This window comes from Salvia hispanica, chromosome 2, assembly GCF_023119035.1.
Source record: "Salvia hispanica cultivar TCC Black 2014 chromosome 2, UniMelb_Shisp_WGS_1.0, whole genome shotgun sequence".
In the NCBI taxonomy this organism is placed as follows: domain Eukaryota; kingdom Viridiplantae; phylum Streptophyta; class Magnoliopsida; order Lamiales; family Lamiaceae; genus Salvia; species Salvia hispanica.
The window spans coordinates 15,825,393-15,848,570 of record NC_062966.1 but is presented as its reverse complement, the minus strand read 5'-3'; the positions used below and the strand labels follow the sequence as shown (position 1 = coordinate 15,848,570).

Genomic DNA, 23,178 nt, shown 5'->3' with positions numbered 1-23,178 from the left:
GAGATGCTCTTAAGACATTACTATTTGACATTGTGAAGAAAAGTAAACGAAGAAAGTGAGTGGAATGTGAGACTCATTTGAAGCATTAGTTTTATATTGAATTGTGAGTGTAAAAAGTTGGTGGAATGTGGAGTTCTCATACTAAAAGTGGAATAAAATAAAGGGGAACATCTTTTTAGGTTCACGAACTTTGCCAAAGTATCATTTTAGGTCCGTGAACTTTAAAAATATCATTTTAGGTCCGTCAACTATAAGTTAATATCATTTGAGGTATTTTGAACTTTTTCCAGACGAAAATGCCCTTAAGGCCTTCAAAGGGAAATTTGGACAATTCTTTCACCACTCATCTTACGTCAAAGACCTAGAGTCCAATAATTTCTTTTACTAAGTACTACTTAATTCAATTACCATCCAAATTGACTTTAAATGTAATTAAATTTGCCGTAAAAAATGTGTTAATTTTTCAATTCTTAGACGACCAATTATTTAGCGATAGTGAATTGGGACTTGATAATTTATTTTATATTTTCAATCTAAACTGCATTTTAAGAACTTACTATAGGTGATTTGTGAATTGTATTTAGTTTATTTGTTTTGAAATTATATAGTTATTAATTTGGATTGTCATTCGAAGTATTAATTATATGAATTTCAAAATGGAGATCAATTACCATCCAAATTGAATTTAAATATAAAAAATTGCCATTAAAAATTGATGGACTCTAGGTCTCTGACGCAAGATGAGTGGCGAAGTAAATGTCCAAATTGCCCTTTGAAAGCTTTAAGGGCATTTTCTTCCGGAAAAAGTTTAAAATACCTCAAATGATATTAACTTTTAGTTGACGGACCTAAAATGATATTTTCAAAGTTCACGCACCTAAAATGATACTTTGGCAAAGTTCGTGGACCTAAAAAGATGTTTCCTCTAAAATAAATGCTTCTACAAATCGTGGATAACCCACTGATAAAAGGGTTCTTTAAGAGCATCTCCAATAGCGGCTAGCCCACCGGCTAGCCGATTCGCGTCGCTAGCCGGTCGGCTAGCCGAACTATTGGAAACGGCCAGCCGCATTTCGGCGAAGAAACCGGCGAGCGCACGCCGATTTGAGGGTGCTGGCCGATGCGCTCGCCGCCATTATGGCGTGCCGATCGGCGAGCAATCGGCCAGCGCCCATTTTTCATTTTTTTTTTGAAAAATTATATTTACGCGATTTTAGTTTCATTTTCATTTGCACTACTTGTTTTAACGAGTTTTCTCTCTCTCTAAATTTATGTACAAGAGCAACATCGAGCGATGGACAACAACAACGAGTCCAATCCGGCGACGAGTGAATCTCAGACTCCCACGGTAATGCTTGATGGGGATGATGGGCCAAGGGTTTAACGTCCCTTGGCAACAGTTGATGGGGATGATGGCGAGAGCGCAGGGGGGACGCGGTGGGGGATGCCGGGTGGGGGGGCCGGCCAGCGGCGGGCGAAGGTGAAATGCCGGGGTGGGGAGGTATGCCCCAGATGCCTGCAACAGATGATGGGGACGATGCCGGTATGGCAGGGAGGGATGCAGCCCGGAATGCATCCCGGGATGCAGGGGTCACGTGGGGGACACGGTGTATCGTCTCTCTCTTGATTTTTTGACGGCTTCGTCTCACATGTCGCCCCAAGTGGAGACGCAGTTCACGAGGATGACCTTTTGTCATTGCATGAGATGGGGATCGATATCGGGGAGCCGGACACTCTCGTTCCAGCGGGTCGGGCCACGCCGAAGAAGAAGAAGATCAAGAGGAAGAGCAAGGTGGTCGGCGAATCGTCGCAGCCCGCTGTTCACGACACCCCCACACGGAGGAAGTGGACGGAGGATGAGTACGTCGGCGTGGCCAAGGCGTGGTTGTCGGTTTGCGACGATCCGCTAGTTGCCAACAACCAGCGGATCGTCAACATGTGGGCTAAGATTAGAGCAGCCTACAAGAGGAACTGCCCGCACGGAAAGGACTACAGCGGGGAGGAGTGCCGGAAGGGGTGGGAATGCATCAGGGCCGCGATCGGCCGATTTTCGGGGTTGTACACCAACGCCCTCCGCATGCTGATTAGTGGGCAGATCTGAGGAGGACGTCCGGAGGATAGCGGAGAGTCAATTCCCCTTGCCGGGGACTTATAAGGAGTTCACCTTCTCGGGGAATGCTATCTGGTGCTGAAGGACTCGAGAAGTTCCGGGCGGGGTGCGACGCTGGGTGGCCGAAGAAGCAGAGGCTGAACTATTCCGGCGATTACGGCGGTGTCACACCCCAACTCTTATGACTTATGCACTTACTATAAATAAATTCAAATTTTCAAAAGCACACATATACTATATAATTTCAAAAATCAACCTTTATCAAGTACATATTTCACAACATTCTAAACGGCAGTGACTCTCTCACCACTCTATATACTATACATTTATCTACATGCAAAAATGATGAGGAGGAGAAGGTTGCCAAAACGCGTCAGCCGCCGACCCTGATAACATGTGCAATTCCTACGACCCATGTCAATGAAAAACTTCACTGATATCTTATTCCTGAAAAATATTAGTGGTTTATATGAGTCACAACTCAGTGTATATAAACCTTACCTTTAATTTCACATCTCAGGTATCAATATATTCTTTAACCAATATACATATAACAATAACCAACAAATATTAGAAACAATTTCATATACATATGCATATGTCACACTATTCAGTTTATTATTCTGTGACAAATCAAGCCCGACATCTGTACGGGATTCCATTGTATCTAACCCGAAGGTCTCATTGCCATTGTACATATATATATAGGAAAATGATCAATACAAAAATGCATCTCAATACAAAATCCAGACCAAATCCTGACCATGAGATTTTTCAATCTAATGATCAATAATTAAAGAAAAACACAGTGGGTCATTATAAAGCAGTTTGTAGGTCATATTATAAAATTTGGGTTTGAGGTCATGTTAAGATCCTTTTATTCCATCGACTAATCTACCCTCCGTTTGTATAACTCTCATTCTCCCCCACTTTTTTTGTTTTTCTCTAAGAACTTTTTTTATTTTTCCGCCATCCTAATACATCATTTACATATATGTGACAATTTTCTCTTCTCGCCGACTTAGTCTATGACTAAGCTAAAGAAGAGAAATTTGCTTATACTCATCACACGCGTCTTCATAAGAATTTTACTAATATTTCATATAAGCAAATAACTTCACACAAATCCATAACAACAATTATATAGGTAAATAGTCTAAATATATTTATCAGTTATAATACAAATATATGTTACACATAGATAGTAACAATTAAATTACAATAAACACTAACTTTGCATTTATAAAGACACAATTATATAGAACTATCACAATAATATCAAGTTATTAAAATATATTATATATAGGTATGTATTTAATGAATGCTAATTGACTCTACATATTTTTCGTACATATGTATATACACATTACTATTATTTTTATCATAAAATATATAATGTCATGCAAATGAAAATAATGGAATATGGAAAAATATATATTTCGGGTCATGGACGTCACAATTCTTCCCCTCTTTAAGAATTTTGTCCGCAAAATTCATTTCTCTCTAAGTTAACACAGTCTATAAAATTGCTAACCGTTAAACAGATGTGAATAATTATTTCTCATCTTTTCCTTTGTTTCCCAAGTTGCCTCTTCGACTCCGGGTGGCGGCGGCGAGGACGGCGGCGGCGACGATGAGGAGTAGAGAGCGGCGGGGCTCGTGTGTGGAAGCCCGTTTTTTTTTTAAAAAAATCATGTATTTTTTATATTTATGTACCTTTTTTTTAATGAAATGAATAAATTTTCACGTATATGTCTCGTAAATTTAATCCCGTAATTTATCGTAAATTTAATTCCGTAAATGTAGTTGTTTTTGAATTATTTTTTATTGCGGCTAGCCTATTTGATTAAAATGTTGATGTGACAGGTGGAATTTTAGTACTGATAACGTGGCAGAGAGAGAGAGAGGCTAGCATATGGTTGGCCTATTGTCATTGGAGATGCTCTAAATAATGGACAAAGAGAATATAAAATTAATATAGCAAAATAAGTCCTACATTCCACTATTTTTGATCACCCACTTTTCTGTACAATTCTTAAAATCTGTACTAAACTCAAATGGACTTATAATTGCGGACGGAGGGATTATATCTTTATATTTTTACAAAGACACTGACCAAGATAATCCATCCCCAAATAAGCTACTTCCTTGCTTTTTTTAAATTGATTTATTTAGTATTACTGAGATAATTGAGATATTTTTATTTTTAATAAAAAATATTTTTTAATAATTTCTCGTCAGTGTTATATTTTCTAAAATAATACTCCCTCCATCCCGCTTTAGGAGTTTCAGTTGATCAATTTCGGACGTCCCGCTTTAGGAGTCCCGGTTGGGATAAATTAATAAAAAATGTCTACAAAGTGTTAAAAGTGTAAAAAGTGGGTCCCAACATCCACTACAACTAATAAAAAAGTATTAAAAGTGGATCCCAATATACACTACAACTAATAAAAAAGTGCTAAAAGTGGCTCCCAACATCCACTACAATATTTATTTATTACACACTCAATAAAAAGTGGGTCCGACATCCACTACAATATTTATTTATTACACACTTAAACATTTTTCTCTTAAAACATGTGCCCAACCCTCAACTCAACCAAGACTCTTAAAACATTTCGTTTATAAGTAGTATTATACTCCTTCCGTCTCAATTTAAGCGAGATGTTTTTTTTTCACACCTATTTAAAAAAATTATTATAAGAGTTAAGATGAAGATAAAATTAAGTAAAATAAAGAATATTGTGAATAGTCTCACCTAATACATTATCAGGGTATCCACAATAGGAAGGCCGCGACGGCCGCCCCGGAGTCGGCCGCGACGCGGCTCTCTATAGTGATGGAAACTTCTCCGGGGCGTAGTCGGCTCAGGTGCCGCGAAAAGGCCATCGCCGAGTAGACGGCGTGGACGTGGCGGGGTGGGGAGCGGCGCCAATTTCGAATTTTTCATTTTTTTTTATTTTTCGTTTTCAAATTAGTAGAATGAGGGAGAGAGAAAGATGAGAGGAATGAGGAAGAAGATGATAAGTAGGATTTTGATTCGGTTAATTTTGGACTTTTCTAAATGAGGAAGAATATATGTTAATTTCGAGCTTTTTTTAATGGGTTTTGATTACTTTGGTCAAATGAGTCCAATCAAAATGATTTGGTTTTTTATCATTAGTTTTAATTTTTTTATTAAATAATATGTTTTTTCTAATTTTAGTCTGATAATTTTAATTCTAATTGAATTAAAATATAAAAAAAAATTGAAATGTGCCCAAAAAGTGTCCACTATTGCTGTGGGATTTTTTTTTTTTGTGACGGTGGACAAATCAGAAATGGCCCAGGGCAAAACAAGGTGGCTTGTCCAAGAAAGTGTCATCCCTATTGTAAATACTCTTACTTTCTTATTTATTTTTATCTTCATTCTAACTACTCTCTATGTTCCATAGTAATGGAAACGTCTTTTTTGGCACGAGGATTAAGAAAAATTGTGTTATGTGAGTTAAGAAAAGAGAGAATAAAGTGGAAAATGAAAAAGCTAGAAAGATGAAGAGAGAAAAAGTAAGAAAAAGTAAAGTAGATGTAAAAAAATGTGTTGATTTTTACTAAAAAGAGAAATGACTCTATTACTATAGAAGGTATCAAAGTGACAAAATGACTTTATTAATATGGAACAGAAGGAGTATTTAACACTATTTTTTAAAAAGTACTCCCTCCGTCCACGAATAAGAGTTCCGTTTTTCCATTTTTGTCCGTCCACGAATAAGAGTCCCGGTTCATAATTACCATAAATGGTAAAGAGACCACACATTCCACTAACTCATTCCTCTCACATATCATTTAAAATTAATATATACAAGTGAGACCCCTATTCCACTAACTTTATTCCACCCACTTTTCTTAACATTTCTTAAAACCCGTGTCATTTAGAAATGAGACTTTTAATCGTGGTGGACGGAGGGAGTAATTAAAAATGAAATGGGTGTCGCGTACAAGAGACAATGGCCTAGTTAGTCTAGTGATTAGATTGATGTGACGTAATATTTACTTTTGGGAATCTATCCAGCGACTAGACGTTTTACATTTCCAGCTTAAAGTTTTAATGTATTTTATTGTGTCAGCATATGTTTGTTTATTACTCTGTCTATTGTTTGTGAAAATAATTATTGATTGGGCAACTACTCCTATTGGTGCTAGATTTGTTTTAACACTCTTCTGACTTTTAAAAGTGATACTCCCCTTGTTTCATAATAACGAAGACGTTTTTTTTTAGCAGTTTAAAAAAAAATTATATTAGATGAGTTTAATAAAGGAAGAGTAAAGTAGAAAATGAAAAAAATAGAGAAATGAAGAGATAATAAAGTAAAAAAGAGTAAAGTAGGTATGAAAAAATATATTGACTTTTACTAAAAAAGAAATGACTCTGCTACTATATGAAGAAGAATGTTAACAAGCAATAGACGGTCATGTTCGAAATTTTACATCTTACAATATGAATATTAATCATGTTCCCGTAAATATTATTTCTCCTTTAAAATTAAAAGCACATATAAAAAATTGGAGGGGATTGCTTTGTTAGATACTTGTATATATATACACGAGTAAACCCTTGTTACAGGTGAAGAAATCAACTCAAGTTGAGGTAAGCCTCGGTAGTGCTCACGGTTAACACATTGTCCCCAAAAATAAAACGATTTTGCTTATATAAAGTAGAAACATCTCAAAATTTGAGCCAAAAATCGAGCAACACAATGATCCTCAAAGTCAAGCTAATAAAAAGAGAAAGTGTGGAGATGATTTTCCGTCGTTGTGTTTTCCATCTATAACTTCATAGTATCTATTATAAGCACAAGTTGAAGGCATAAAAATCATAGCATAAGCCACTATTTTGCTCAACAATGGTTACAAAAAGAAGTCAGAAGGCAGAAAGATTCACATGATCTCCCTCATGATCATGAATCCACTACACCATTACAAACGCTCCTCCACAATTCCACGTTTTATATCATGTAGGAGCATGCCAATCGAAAATAATTCACCAAAACCGTGCAACAATTATCTTTTTTACTACATTTATTAATAAAAAAAATGTGCAACTTTCTTTTCTATTTAACTAAAACTCTCTATTTGTTTTTTATGGAATATTTTCTCGTTAACCAAATATTTACTTAATATTTTATTCAAATTCGTGATCAATTTCAATAGGCTTTACAACCATAAGCAGTATTCATACCTTAAGATGATGTTCGGTTGTCATGACTAATAATAATGAGACTATCCACTTAAGATTAAATTGAGGGATTATTTTAGTTGGAGAGGGAGGCTATGACTAATTATTATGAGACTATTCATTTAGGATTAAATTGTAGGGTTCAATCTTATGAATCAAACATGGAGTACATATTCAATTATGAGATTTAATCTTGACAACCCAACACCTCCAAAATAAGATTCTCAGCAGGTAACTTACATCTCCGGTGGGCCTTGTAATATTGGACTATAGAATAATTATAAATGGGCAGTTTGATTTCCCAAAATATAGGCCGATCAAATGAAGGAATTGGAATTGGGCTCTGATTTAATTTCTATAGTTTTCTCTTTTCACTCTATGATTGGGTGTTCATTTTGTTTTCAAAAGGGATGTGATTAAATACTAGGCTCTAAATATTGTATAAATTTTAAACTATAATCTGGAATGGTATAAAATTTTAATAGATGAAAAGATAGTAGCAATAAAAAATATCAATACAGTGTCAACGATTGATGCCGATTGATGCCGTGTTAATATTGTGTTGACATTTTTTTTGATATTATTTTATCATCAGTTGATATTTTTTAATGATCCAAATTATAGTTTAGAGTTCATATAATATTTATAGTTTGCATTTTATGACTGTTTCGTATTCAAAATATGTCATTGAGAAAGTGATAAACTAATTTTGATTTTAGTATATGCTTTTTGTTATGAAAACCCCATCTCAAACCCCACAAAATTATGTGCCCAAGAAAAATGAGGACGTCACTCCCAATAAATTTCGATTTTCCACCAGACTTTTTTGGAGAACAAAGGCCCAAAGCTATTACATAAAACTACACGCATCAACTGTTGCATAAATTAAATACGTAATACTCCTTATACTTACATCATTTCTTATAATATGCACTCGTTTTAAAAAAAAAAATTGAACAAAAATAAGATTTCAAAAATATTGTGCTAAATATAAATATATAATACTATTCCGATTTGGTTCAGTTGTTTGAATTTCAAAAAATAAAAAATAAAAAATTCAACCCTAACTAAAAGTCATTGAATTGGCATTACAGTAATAATATTACTCCAAATTAATGTGATGATCCATAAAAGTGGGCAATCCCATTTGGTAGAGCTTGGTCCCCACATTATCACAACTAAGAATATGACATTTTACTAACCCCTACCCTTAATATAGACAAACTTGTGAGATAAGTTCAACCAACCAAAACAATACACTGAATTCCTCTTAATGCCCCCATCATTATAATAACACCCGAAATAGGACTATCTTAATCTTACAATATTTAAATTATATTATGTTTGTACATATAATATTTTTTTCATCTAGTAAATACAAAACAAAATACTATTAAATATTGATCATAATGTCAAAGTGTTATTTTTATTGGAGCATATGCAGCCCCAAAAAAGAAAAGTGGATTTAATAAAGTAAATAAGGGGCAATTGTGGCCTTATCAGCCCATATATGTAAATGCCATTTGCTCAAAGACTTCAAACAACCAAAAGTGGCCCTTTCTCTAGTGGGGGACCATTTATTGGCATTAATCAAAAAGATTATGTGGCTAATGATTCTTTAAGATTTGAAAGGTGGAAAAGAGTGGTGCTAATTTTCACTTAGGTTGAATTAGGATAAGGTTCCATTCATAACCTCTAATCTCTATTCTTTTGTGCTTGCCCTATTATATCAAAATCGTTATCCTTCTTGGTCTATGAATTTTTAAACTGAGATGTATAATGAAATAATAAATTTTTTTTACCAGAGAATCAAATTGATAAAATATATTTATTAAAAAATATATGTGGCAAAGTTTTACCAGGTAAAAAGCATAACAATAAATAGTGAAAGTAAAATTGGAAGTAAAACGCGTATGGTTAGAAATTCCACGAAAGGAAAGTGACTCTCAAATACTAGTATGACAAGATTTGATTTAGTCAATTAATCCCTTAAATTATATCCTCAACTTGAGAGAAAGTAACCTCATTATAACAATAATTATTGAATTTAGTACCATTCATAAGCCCTAACAATAAAGTAAAGATAAGCCTAATCACGATCATCCTCACTAATTCAAAATCAATCCCCAATTAAACTATCATAATTCTCTTGCTAAGGGTCTCTCTCTCCTCCCTTCTTAGTCCACCCAAATAATTTTCTTTAAAAAAAAAAGAAAAAAACAAGTCTCTCTTCCCCAAGCATCCCCTCCACACAAGGAGAACGCCGTTAAAAATTAAACGCCGTTTTCCTAAACCACTCCCAATTCTCACGTGACTTTGAAACTATACAAAAGTTTATAAAGTGGAAGTCACGTGACCTTTGGGATGGCGCTAGAGCAGTTGAGTTTAGGCACGGTGCCCGTTGACGGCGGAGCAGACGGCCGTCAGCCCTCCGGTGATGGCGCCGTTGCCGGCGACGAAGGGGGCAAAACGGCCCGGCTCCCGCGGTGGACGAGGCAAGAGATCCTGGTGCTGATTCAGGGCAAAAGAGTTGCGGAAAATCGAGTGAGAAGGGGGCGGGCTTCCGGGTCGGCGTTCGGGTCGGGTCAGATTGAGCCGAAGTGGGCGTCGATTTCCTCCTACTGCAAGAGGCACGGGGTGAACCGGGGGCCGGTCCAGTGCCGGAAGAGATGGAGCAATTTGGCAGGGGATTTCAAGAAGATAAAGGAGTGGGAATCGAAGATAAAGGAGGAGACGGAGTCGTATTGGGTGATGAGGAATGATTTGAGGAGAGAGAGGAAATTGCCTGGGTTTTTCGATAGGGAGATTTATGATATTCTTGACGGCGGCGGCAGCGGCAGCGGAGAGGAGGATGTGCTGCGTTTGGCCTTGGCGCCTGGGCCGGTGGACGAGGAGCCGGAGGCGTTGTTTGACAGTGGGCGGAGCACGGCGGCGGACGATGGACTTTTCTCGGATTTCGAGCAGTCGGGTCAGGAGGAGACGGGTCGGAGCTCCGAGAAGAACAGGGAAACTCCGGTTAAGGATATCCCCGCGCCAACGCCGATTTCAGGTAACTGATGATGCCAAAATTGTCTCTTTTTCCCCCATCTTTTGAAGTAAATTATGCTTCTTGGTTATTGTGATCGAAACATGTGATGGGATATTTTCAATTTCGTCTTATGCTTCAATGTATTGGTGCAAAAAAAGTTAGTACTAATGTATGGAAAGAAACTGTTTTTTAGGCTGAACTGAGGGAATATTTTAAAATAGTTTAGTTGGGATACATTGATACGTGGTGTGTGATTATCGATCTTGCAGAGAATAGACATATAATGTCTGATGACAAAGAGACACACTATATCTATGGACTTATTTGCTCATTTCTATTTTATTTTGGCACCTTTTTCTACTTTGCTTTTGGGGGAACAGGGATTTACTTGCTCTAGTCTGTATATCAGAGTTAGAAGGAGGCGATTATGTTCCATATTTTATCTGAGAATGTTTTGTGGAGCCATATCTATGTGGATGGGCTCATAGTTATCCTTAATGAGGATTCTTAAACTAAGCGGCATTAAGAATCAAATATTGATTAAGTGTGGAGTTGTTTGTTTATCTGTCAATGCTTGATGGTTAGTATCTGTTTTGTTAAGTTGCAGAGAAACAATGTGGATCGTTTCCTCAAGAATCCCCTGGCCGAGGTACTTTCTCCTCGCCTGCACAGTCTTACTTTTTCTTCTTGCATGATGGTAGACTTATTTTGGTCAGATTGACTGTTGGACGAGGCTTAGAAGGTTTTCTGAATCGTACAGACCAACTCATTCATATGAATATTTGGTTTTACTTTTGATCTTATTTGGTCATCTTTTTTGTACTATAATTTGACTTTATGAAGAAGCAGTATTTATTGAAAGTGTGTATGAAGTGGTGAACATATAATATTAACTTGATGGGAGGTGTTGAGCATATTTGATAAGTGTTGTGGGTGATTTGCAGGGAGAGATAAGGAGAAAGCAGGTGTGTCGGAAGAAAAGAATGAAGGAGGAAGGAAAAGAAAGCGATATGCAAGTGATGGAGGTGGAGAGGGCGAGGTTCAACATGAGCTGGTTGAAGCTTTGGAGAAAAACGGGCGATTGCTGCAGTCCCAACTAGAAACTCACAACACTCATCTTGAGTTGGATCGAGAACAGCGAAACGTCCATGTTAATAGCTTCATAACAGTCCTCAGCAAACTTGCAGATGCCCTTGGAAGAATTGCAGACAAATTGTAGCTGCTACTGCTGCTCATGTACAGATTCCTTTTTCTTCAGCTATACAATTCAACATTTTGGTTCTTCAACTGCCAATCAATAAAATAGCCATTTTGCCATTCTATCCTTGTTACTTTGTTAGCTTTAGAGCTGAGATTTGCATACTGTTTTATAGGATTATTTATTGTAATAAATTTTGGGAGTCTCTTCTTCTCTTCTCAGTGTATAATACTACTCCATTTGCTAGCTGTTTCCTTGTATGCCATTACATAGTTTTTACTCCCAAGATGCGCGTTATCTTTTTGCTTAAAAAATGCAAAAATTGAGGTTATTAATCTTCAATTGAATCTATTAATAAATCAACTAAACTGATTGACATAAATGTTCCTACATTCAAGATGAAATACAGCAGAGAATATTTCAGGAACTCTTGCATACAAATATTGGTTTTGACAATCTGGTAAGAGAGAGGTATATATGATTAGATTAGATAGTTGTGTGTATGAACCAAAGACGAACAGCTTTCATTTTGTTTTTCAATAATTTCAGTTTCCTATTGCTTCATGGTCTTGACTCTCATCTTGTCTTCAAATCTCACAAGCACTGGGAATGAGTAGTTAGGTTTGGATTTCAATATGCTCATTCAGTATCTCAGGACATTTTCTCATAAAAATTTTGGATATATTCCCTGATTATGGCAGAGTATCTGTAACGGTTTTGTATTCGGCGTGATTCTTGATCTTTTAGCGGGGCTTTACAAAGTTTGCTACTTCCCAGAATTTTCAGTATGTTGATTGCTAAGTTATATGTGCTCTAGATTGAAATACTAGTATGCACTGTGTAGTTCTGTTTGATGGCAAATCCTAGTTAACAGTTACGAAAACATCAGGTTAGTATGTATTGAATGGAAAAAGTCGATGGATTGATTGATTGAGCACTGAATTATTATTTAAAAAAATGGTCTTTATATTGAATGGCAAAGAGGTCTCAATACGTGTTGTTGTTGGATAGTGAGGAGCTAGCCATGTCCACCCGTTATTGACCTTAGTGATAGATTCTAGTGATAAAATGATGGCCTTGCTGAAAAGCTAGTGTGCTTGATCTCAGAGAGCTTAAGACAGCCATCTTGTTGCGTCAAAGAAGCTATTGGTGAATTCTATCAGAACATCACTGTGAGTTCCTTGGCCGCGGCCTCAGCTTATGCCTTATAGTGCAAACATAGGTTTTGTTGCTTCTAATGAAATTCAATAAATTGATCTAGTAAACTAGGGGGAATGCTTTGACACTGAATTAGAATCAACAATAATCACTAGTGTAGTTTGTGGATTGGTTTGATCGTTGTTGAGATAAACATGTCTGCCTATCATTTGCAGCCATCAATGCCTAATGCCTTGTAATTGCTGACGCTCTTCTGCTTCAGTTTTTTTTTTTTTTTTCAATTATTAGTAGTATTTTTTTTGGTGGCTGCAGTTGTTGAATCATCACTTAAAATTCTTGAATCCAGATATTAGCATTCAATACAAGTAAAGGTCTTGCACAAGTTCTGCCTTTTGCGTTATGGCAAAGTATCAAATGCAATTGTATCTTCGTTATTTTACTAAAGTAACTCAAAAGTCCAAAATAAATAAAACATATAGGGCTATATGATTATGTAACTCCTTTGGTGCTTCACCGTGATTTCCATTCCAATTTCTAATATACCATGGATCTTTTTGTAGCTGCCTAGCTGGTAAAAAATTATGCTATTTATTATAAATAAAGTCACACTTACTACGAATACATGGGATCATGGCATGTAGTAGTACAGTAATCTATAAAAACTAGGGAAGTTGGAAAATATAATCATACTACAGTACTTAGATTACAAAATTGTGAGAAAAAGTATAAATAGAGTAAAATGAAAAGCATGGAATTGTCTGGGCATCGGTGGCCTTAGTTGTGAAGTGTCCCCATCTGCTTCTCCTTTAACTTTTTCTTTGTATCTTCCTTTTCTCTTATATATTTATTTTTAATTTCAGAATTTCATCTTTTTCTGTACCTCCACAATTATTTAATGAAATGAGACCCCTCTTTTAGTGGCCTCCCCCACCTCACTTTGCAAGTCGTTTCTCTTTCTCTCGCATTTTTTATTTTTATTTATTTTCATGATTGTTTTTCTTCGTGTTTCTCGGTTGGCAATCGATGCATCTCACGTGGCAGATTGTTCCTTGTTTTGCAATCTCTAGGTCATCATCATTTCACCAATTTGAGCATATATTACTCAATATAAATATTGGATCATGTTTTCGGATTGAATTATAAATCACGGTATTAACCTTGAGAGTACAAAACTACAAGCACATACGCCAGCGAATGCAATTGTATACATATAATGAATATCGACTTTGTGTCATTGCTTTTTGGGAAATTCGAGATATTTATTGTGTTTTTCTTTTTTTTTAATTTTGAAATTTAATTTGTCCCTTTTGGTACAAGTATAATGTGGAAAGAAAAATGTAAAAATGGTGTACGCGTAAAATCCTTGAAAATGATGGGACTTTGCATGCTAAGTTTGATTGCAATCAACTCATCAACTCCATTTTTGTCTTTACGCACTTACCCTGGTGCCACTTAATTTTTTTATTTACTTTTTTCACTATTTATTTTAATCTACTCCCTCCGTTCCATAGTAACGGAGACGTTTTTTCGGTACGGAGGTTAAGAAAAATTGTGTTAGGTGAGTTAAGTAAATTGGATTTAGAAAAATGTGTTGACTTTTAGTAAAAAAGGAAATGACTCTTACTATAAAGCGTACCAAAATAACTCTATTACTATGAAACGGAGGGAATATATCATAATGACTCGAACTTCTAATCTATTGGTCGGAAAGAAAACATCTTATCAATTGAGCTAAGCTTCCCGTGCCCCTTAATTGGTTATATATATCAATATTTGATTTATTAATTGTCACTGTTTAGAGTTTGTTCGGCAAATCCTGGAATATAGTTGATGTTGATTGAATCAATTCAAGTAGCATATATTCTGTAGTCATGTAGACATAATGTAGTATTGAATAATCAAGTTTTAGATTATGTTAAGTAATAAATTAGTAAAATTTTGTTCTTTGGCTGAAACCGTGAAAGACAATACATGGCGATCTTCTGTCTCACCTGAAGAGGTCTAGGATCAAATCTTATATTCTTATTATTCCAATAATCCAATGTCTTTGATTTTTGTTATTTTCATATCGTATCTCATGTTTCATTATCATTAGATGATAATATTCCATAATTAATGTTATCAGTGCTTTGCTTTGCATAGGTGGCGGCGGGCGCCGCACACCCAAATTTTCTTCCTAATACTAATTACTAAAAATTATTCTATTATCCAATAAAAATATATACACTTCATTCAAACTCAATACTAATATACATCAATTTATTTAAAATTTTACCACTATAGCACATCGTTACAATTCATTAAACACTAATAATAATGCGGATCTCACTATCCTTGTCTTTTTTTTCTTATTTTACCAGTTGTGTAATTCTCACGTCATTTCAAATGTCCATATTTTTGTTTTTATGTGATGGGAAAAATAATATATTTCATTTCAAATGACAATATTGCATGTATAAATAAATTACTGCTACTAGTGATTTCAACTATGAGAACAATATATATGATAAAAGCAGAAAAGAAATTGCAGTAAGTCAAAAAGTAAACAAAGCTAGGCCATAGTTGCTGCCTAAAAGCACCATTCATTTCACTTTTTCATTTGATCTGAGAATTTTTGCTTCGTTACTACTAGTAGTAGAAGTATTCTTTTAACAAAAAATACAACAATACTATTGATAAAATTGTAAAAAGTGATAACGCCACCGCCTCCAATCTATTTGACAAAATATCACAAAATGGAGTAATTATGAAGCTAGCTAGATATTTTGCCTCATCATTCAGTGGTTGTCCACTAATCCAATTAGCTAGAGCATACAGTGCAATTAGATTGTACTATTTGATTATAGTAAAAAAATTGACACTTGCATAAATATACACTACATAGCAATAGCATTGTATCATACATGATACAATCACCCTATAAATTAGTGATGCCTTTCTCAATCCAATTCATAGCGCCTATTCTACACCCTTTTAATGGAATTCATCATGACTTCTATACATCATAACATCACACTATTTATAATTATACAGGTATACTCCTACTGTCCCATTAAAAATAAAATATTTTCCTTTTTTGTTTGTCCATTAAAAATGAAATGTTTTTAAAAAAGGAAACAACACTCTCTCTACTTTTTCTTATCTCTTACTTTACTCTCTCTTCATTAACTCACAAAAACGCTACATAAAATCTCGTGCCGAAAACCAAATGTTCCATATTTAATGACACGATTTACTTGTTTTAGTTTTAGTTTTATTTTTATATTTAAGTCGGATGGATGGACAGGGTAAACTTTATTCTATATCAACTTTATTTCTAACTTGGAGACGGGGTTTCCAATCAAGTACGATTAGGTCGTGCTAAACTGCTAATTTCTAACACACGGAGCCCTTTTTAAAAATAAAAAATCACACACTAAATTATTTACTTTTGGATGACTAAGTTAATGTTTATGAAATAAGTGAAATACTGTGTGTAAAGTCACTTCTTGTTTGGTACATTAAATTGTATTTGTGTTTAAATTTTGATTGAATAAAATCAAATTTACAACAAATCTTAATTTACTGAAAAAAAATATTACTCCATGAGATATACTACATTCAATACAGATAAATCCAACCAGTTTGGTATGTTAAAATAAACTAATAAAATCAGAAAATCAATGTGGACTCGTTTAGACCGGGAATCCAACACAAGACATGATGATAAACAATAAATAAATCCATAATATATTTATATATATTCGTCCACCAAAAAGATTAAAAAATGAATATATTATTATTAGCCATCTCTATTTCTATTTTGGGTGTGGGGGTGGTTAAGTTTTGGCTGTTACGAATCAATAATGTTATGAAATGGTCAAACTGAAGTAACATACTGTAGTAATTAATGAAGACAATGACTTTGTTTATCAAAGACAATAAGAATGAATGTTGTTAGTTGTTACCCTAATATAAATGTCTCATTCTCATTTCTCACCACAACCTTGACATTGGAAGAGAAATAACTACAATCAAACAACTGCAAAAATACAAACAAAAATAACACTACTGTATAAGAGCATCCACTAATATAAATGTCTCATTCTCTGGGTATTAGATATTGGGATCACACCAATTTTTTCATTTACTTATAATTTATCCACACGAATCTTCATTTTTATTGGGGTTTGACCAATATGGTTATCCATAAGATGCTACACTAATTGACATTCCTAATCTGTCATGAAAAACTTGCAAAATAAATTCAGGAAAAAACACTTTAGTCATATAACTTGAAAAACTTGCCGCCCCTAAATAGTCATATAACAAACTTGCAAAATAACTACACCTTGAAACTTTATAATGTGGAAAAGTATTAAAAATTGAATATACCGAATATAATTCCTCATGATGGAACATTTAATTAAAAGAATAGTGGGCCACAAGGCAATTGATATATTCTTGAAATGCTCGAGACTCAAATCCGAATATTACTCTTCACATACAAAAAGTATTGGAGTAGAAAAAAATGTAAAAATCTCAGAAGCTGTCTGTGTGTTATATCAAAATCATATTGTGATAAAATAGAAATAAGCATATAATTAAAATCCAAGTAATTGAGAAAAGGGCACCCCATAAAATTGACACCTTTTTCTGATTCTTCAACAAAACATTCATCAATTCCCAAGTTTCTCCATTAACAGAAACAGATAATCTCTCTGGTCTCCTCCACTCTCACTATTTCTTCACTTTCCTTACCCCTAGGGTTTGGGTTCCTCTTCTAGGGTTTTGTACCAACATAATGTTAATTTTGTCTACTCCACTTTAGTCTTTAATGGAAAAGTGTTAAATTGGGAAAGAAAAAAACCGCATTTTGTTTTTCAAGGAAAAGTAAATTTCGAATAAACTTATATGGAAGGAATTATTTTTTTATTTTCCCTATTGCGTTCTCTTAGAGCTGAGATTTGAAGGTAGAGTTGGATCATTGAGATTCTGAAATCGGCACAAATGATAGTTAAGCTTAAGGAGAGGTAAAGATCCATGTTGTCACCTCTCTATGGAAGTCTGATGAAATTTCATTTTGTCTAGAAGAGCCGAAGAATTGTGTCTGCAAACATGCATTTTGCTAAGCTTGATGACTCTCCGATGTTCCGTAAGCAGGTTGGCGTTCTTTTCTTTCTTACACTCACTTTTTGAATTTTCTTTTGTCTGTTTTCTGCAAATTAAGCTTATTGAGTTAGTATTGGAGAATCTGAGACTGTTACTAAAATCATTTATTATTATAACTTGGTGATGATTGGCTTAATTGTTTTCCACCTTTTCTGGCTGTTCAAAGCTGAAATCATGGTTAGTTTGCCCTGGATTTCCTGCTTTTCTGATAATTGATCACTATCCCATTTAGCTGTTTGTTATTGTTAGGTTATCTTTGAACCGATTAATCCAATCTTTGCAAGCTTTGATCCTATGAATTTAACAGAACTTTTGGTAAAAATGTTTAGGTTTAGCTCATGTCTCAAAATTGAAAAATGCTGGGTTTTTTTTTTGTGTGCTTAATTTCCTCCCTCAGTACCTGACTTCTTAAAGTGACAGTACTCTGCATTCAATTTTCTCAAACACTGATAACCTATCCAATTATACGAGCATGTACTACTCCTTTAATTCCATCCTTTGCCTTTTGGATTTCAATTTCTGTTCTTCCTCATTTGAAGAAAGTAAGGAAGTCCTGGAACTGTGACATTTTCTTGTTGCCCATATCTTTCTTTAGGCTCAACATATTATGTTCCTTAAGAGTTTGTGTGTGTCTGATGATGCCAAGAGTTATGTTATCCATGATATTGAACAAAATAACCGGACTTCCATCAGAATCTAAGCTACGTTGAACTCTTCACATTCAAAGATATACTAGAAATATTTTGATGGCATACACATTTCAGAGAAAGCAAAGATGATCCTATATTTAAGACTTTGCTAGTCTCTGATACTGTCAGAGCTTATGTGTTACTCCAGTAAATTTGAGCTCATTCTGTTGTAAATTACAAGTTGTACTCACTTCTCGGACATGTCATACTTAGTTGTATAAATGTGATTTCATTCCTTCTACATTTGCTTCTTGATGTTCGTCGATATTTTTTCCCAATGGTAGTTCTGATACTCTGCTTTATCTATAAACAGATACAGACTTTGGAGGAAAGTGCTGACTCCTTGGGGGAAAGATGTTTGAAGTTTTGCAAAGGATGTCGAAGATACACGTGAGACCAGTATTGTTATGCTTTATTTTCTGTGGGCATGGTGTTTTCATCCCCTCTGATATTTCTTGGTTTTTATGGTACTGCATGTTAGCACTATTTGATTTGGACCTCAAATTAAGTATGGACTATCTTTGTTTTTTCTTATTACTAAGTAGAAATGAGTATGCTTGCTTCTTGCTTCTCTTATATATGTGGTTTCACTGCATCAATGCTTAGTGGTGCCTAAAACTCAAGCCAAAACTGTTATAAGCTATTACCTAATTTATGCTGATATTGAGTGGTGTAATAATTCACACAGTAACCACAGACAATGTACGCTCTGCTTAAATGTCATCTTCAAAATGTAGCAAAAAAAAACTTTTGATTAGCTGGTACTCCCTCCGTCCCAAAAGTGAGACGTTTTCCCTTTTGGATTGTCGCACTAAAAGTGACTCATTTCCTAAAATGGAAAAAACATCATCTCTACTTTTTTCTCTCTCCACCTAACTCACAAAACAACACTAATGCTTCACATTTAGTGGGACGGAGGGAGTACAAGTTATCAGTTCAAGCTAATTTGACTGTAGTCTTTCTTAGTGAAGGAGAGTCATTTCTCTTACATAGTAGTGATTCTTCTTTTGGAAAATTAAGAGCTAACTTATCAATCTGGAGCAAGGTGCTCCAAAGTTCTAGTGAGCTGCACCATCGAACTATTCCTTCAGTTTCTATTAAACTACACTTGCTTGTTCTATTATATTTTTCTATGTGATAATGTGGAGTCTATTTCGAAAGTTTGAAGCATCTTTTTCTTTTTGCAGTGAAGGACTCGGTGAGGGATATGATGGAGACATAGCTTTTGCCAGTGCACTGGAAACCTTTGGTGGAGGCCATAATGATCCTATTAGTGTTGCCTTTGGAGGTATGAATGAATGTTCTATAAATTTACCTGTTGCGATCTAGTTAAATGTCATGCATAAATATTTGGGATGCTCAAGTGTCAAATTTCAATCCATTGGAATACTCCTACGATTGACCTTTTTTTTCTAACTGTGGATCTATATAAAAGCTTAGCCATTCTAATATTTGTTTAACTGATCTAATGAAATGTTATCTACCTTCCATACCTCAACATCGCACCGCATGCTATTCACCTAAACAATATATTGTCTTATGGTTCTTGGCATATCAAATATTTTCTCAATCTTTACAGACCAAGTGCTTTTTTAATTTTGTTTGATCTTGTTCCACAATATATTTCGCTCTATATTGATAAAATCTCCTATTTATTGTCATGGCACTGAGCTTCTTTCAGTCAATTGATTAAAATTGCTATTAATTTATAATTCTTGTACTTGTAGGTCCTGTTATGACAAAATTCACTATTGCATTGAGGGAAATTGGGACATACAAAGAAGTTCTTAGATCCCAGGTATGCACTTATGAGTTTGGCCTGTACCTATACTTTGTTGTTTATAGCTGATAACCGGGAAAAACGTGTCTTATCGGTCTCATGAAACTAGTTGAGGACTTGAGCTGTACTTCACCTGTAACTTTGACATACATTGTCATATCAACTATTATGGACGCATTTCCTTGATAGGGATATTGTATTTGATTGTGAAACTAAGATGCTCCCTTGATAAGGATATTGTATTAAACTTTTCTGCGTTTTGCTTGTACAGGTTGAACACTTGCTAAATGATCGATTGCTGCAGTTTGTAAATTTAGATTTGCATGATGTCAAGGTACCCTTTGCCTTTTGACTATTTTAGATTTAATTTGTCTTCTGATGCTGATAGAAAAACTACGGAATATGTTATTTTCTTGTTGGGCATACAGGCCATCTTTTCATCGGCAATCAATACATCAAAATTTCTGGAGTACTAGTTGAATGAATTCTAGTACTATTCTTCATTAGGCCCCAAATCACCCACCGCATTCCTTCCACAACTTAGATTCAGTATTCTATGCATCCAATCTTTGTTCTAGGTCTGGAATTATTTATCATCATCTTATTGAGCTACCCCCTACCCCCATGCATTTATTGGACTCATATCTCATTCTGCAATTGACATGTCTACTGAAAGTGTATTCTGCTGTCCATAGTTTTTGATAATTTCTCTAATAGATTTTACCACGCAGGAGGCACGCAAACGCTTTGACAAGGCTAGTCTTCTCTATGACCAGGTAATGTTCCATACCATATTGATTCTCATGTAGTGTCCAGTGCCTTCTCCTGAAGTGCAGCCGTGAAGGTCCTTGATAATATTCATGATGTATCTGATAGAGTCATTATAATGAGCATGGGATGAGTACAATTATATCAAGTGCTAAAACACCATAACCATTGCTTCAGTACTCTGGGGTTGTCAGTTTCTTCTCTAAGAAACTTCATGAAGTTTTACACTTTCCATGAGTAGGCTAAATGGATTTGCTTTTCCTTTTTAGCATCAGATTAGCCAATATGCTGGGCCAAGATATTTCAATTGTTTTAAATATTGGTGGGGTGTTTATTATGATTGACTTCGTCGGCAACATGAGTAAATTTTGTTAGTAAATCTGTTATAGTTCTACAGGCTCGTGAGAAGTTTTTGTCATTACGAAAAGGCACAAGAAGTGATGTAGCAACTGTCCTGGAGGAGGTAAACCTTCAAACTTGTCGCTATGATGCTAAATCATAAAGTCCATATAATACCCTTAACCACATGCATAATAACATTGTCTCTTGGATGTAACCAGGAGCTCCATCATGCTCGGTCAACTTTTGAACAGGCGCGATTTAATCTGGTTTGTAATTCCATTTACTGTTTTAATTATTTCAAAGTCGAATTAAGGTTCTCAAATATTAGTTTATGCTTAATTTTATATTCTTTCCGTCCAGGTCACTGCTCTTTCAAATGTTGAAGCAAAGAAAAGGTTTGAGTTCTTAGAAGCAGTTAGTGAAACAATGGCTTCTCATCTGCGCTATTTCAAACAGGTAGAACTTAAGTTTGAAGTGGTCGAATATCTTAATCTAGTGTTGCTGTCCTTTTCCAACTCCTTTATTCTTTGTTTTGTGTAGGGATATGAGCTGTTGCATCAGATGGAACCATATATTAACCAGGTTTACCTTACTTTTGATTTCTTTTGGTTGTTGAAGTAGTTGAGAATACAACTTATGATGATCATTTGTGATTCCCAAAGTTCTTCCTTTTCTTAAATCCTTAATAATAATACTCAGCAACATTATGTTTTCATGCTAATTAGTTCATTAGTATTTTGGACACACTATATGAGTTCTATAATATTATGACTCAAGAGCAATATTATACTCCATTGATGATTAATATTTGGTACAGGTCTCAACTTATGCAAAACAATCAAAAGAGAGATCCAACTATGAGCAAGCAGCTCTTAATGAGAGAATGCAAGAATATAAACGCCAGATTGATCGAGAGAGCCGGTGGTCCTCAAATGGTTCAAAAGGATCTCCAAATGGAGATGGAATCCAAGCCATTGGAAGGAGTTCGCATAAGATGATAGAGGCTGTCATGCAATCTGCTGCAAGAGGAAAGGTTAAAGAGCTTTGACGTTAAAATGACCAACTGTTTCTCTAGCTTATTGTTTTATATTTCATTTTGTTATTTGTCTGCCTCCTGAAGCTTGGAATTTCATTCAGGTCCAAACAATTAGACAGGGTTACCTTTCGAAGCGATCCTCAAACCTAAGGGGTGATTGGAAAAGAAGGTTCTTTGTTCTTGATAGCCGGGGTATGCTGTACTATTATCGCAAAAGAAGCAGCAAACCTTCTGTGAGTAGATACTTGAATTAAACACTTATGTAAAAATGAGATGCTGCTTTTCTCTAGAAATCCAGTCCTTTTAATCCCACGAGATATCATTAACTGCAGGGCTCAGGCACTCAACTTGCTAATCAAAGAAATAGTTCGGAATTGGGTTCTGGATTGCTAAGTCGTTGGTTGTCTTCTCAGTATCATGGTGGGGTACACGATGAGAAATCTGTTGCTCATCATACAGTAAACTTGTTGACTTCAACAATAAAAGTTGATGCTGACCAATCAGATTTAAGATTCTGCTTCAGAATAATATCCCCAACAAAGAACTATACACTCCAGGTCTGTTTTCTTAGTTTGTATGCCTCTTTACCTCTCAAGTATGCTATTATTTCAATTTTCATAAATTTTTCATTTTGCTTGTCAGGCAGAGAGTGCCCTGGATCAAATGGATTGGATTGAGAAAATAACAGGGGTGATAGCCTCAT

At 35.1% G+C, this 23,178-nt stretch overlaps 2 protein-coding genes across 4 annotated transcripts; both read left to right on the top strand.

Annotated features, from left to right (window-relative positions):
* Window positions 1-9,383: 9,383 nt before the first annotated feature.
* LOC125207378 (trihelix transcription factor ASR3) lies at window positions 9,384-11,797 on the top strand. 3 transcript variants are annotated; one of them, XM_048106686.1, is made up of 3 exons: window positions 9,386-10,374; window positions 10,961-11,002; window positions 11,298-11,797. In XM_048106686.1, exons 1-3 carry the CDS (start codon window positions 9,690-9,692, stop codon window positions 11,570-11,572), a joined length of 1,002 nt encoding a protein of 333 aa, XP_047962643.1. In that variant the 5' UTR covers window positions 9,386-9,689; the 3' UTR covers window positions 11,573-11,797. The 3 variants fall into 3 exon arrangements, with proteins under 3 accessions (XP_047962644.1, XP_047962643.1, XP_047962642.1); XM_048106685.1 differs by having other exon boundaries at window positions 9,392-10,374; window positions 10,955-11,002; XM_048106687.1 differs by lacking the exon at window positions 10,961-11,002 and having other exon boundaries at window positions 9,384-10,374.
* Window positions 11,798-17,335: 5,538 nt separating this feature from the next.
* On the top strand, window positions 17,336-23,174 carry LOC125206360 (ADP-ribosylation factor GTPase-activating protein AGD3; the record flags this gene model as incomplete). Its single annotated transcript, XM_048105626.1, has 14 exons — window positions 17,336-17,851; window positions 18,863-18,939; window positions 19,737-19,837; window positions 20,277-20,347; window positions 20,601-20,663; window positions 21,061-21,105; window positions 21,495-21,560; window positions 21,658-21,705; window positions 21,800-21,895; window positions 21,980-22,021; window positions 22,257-22,472; window positions 22,577-22,708; window positions 22,808-23,032; window positions 23,118-23,174. Coding segments are annotated over exons 1-14 (1,284 nt in total), but the record flags the coding sequence as incomplete, so codon positions are not given.
* Window positions 23,175-23,178: the final 4 nt, after the last annotated feature.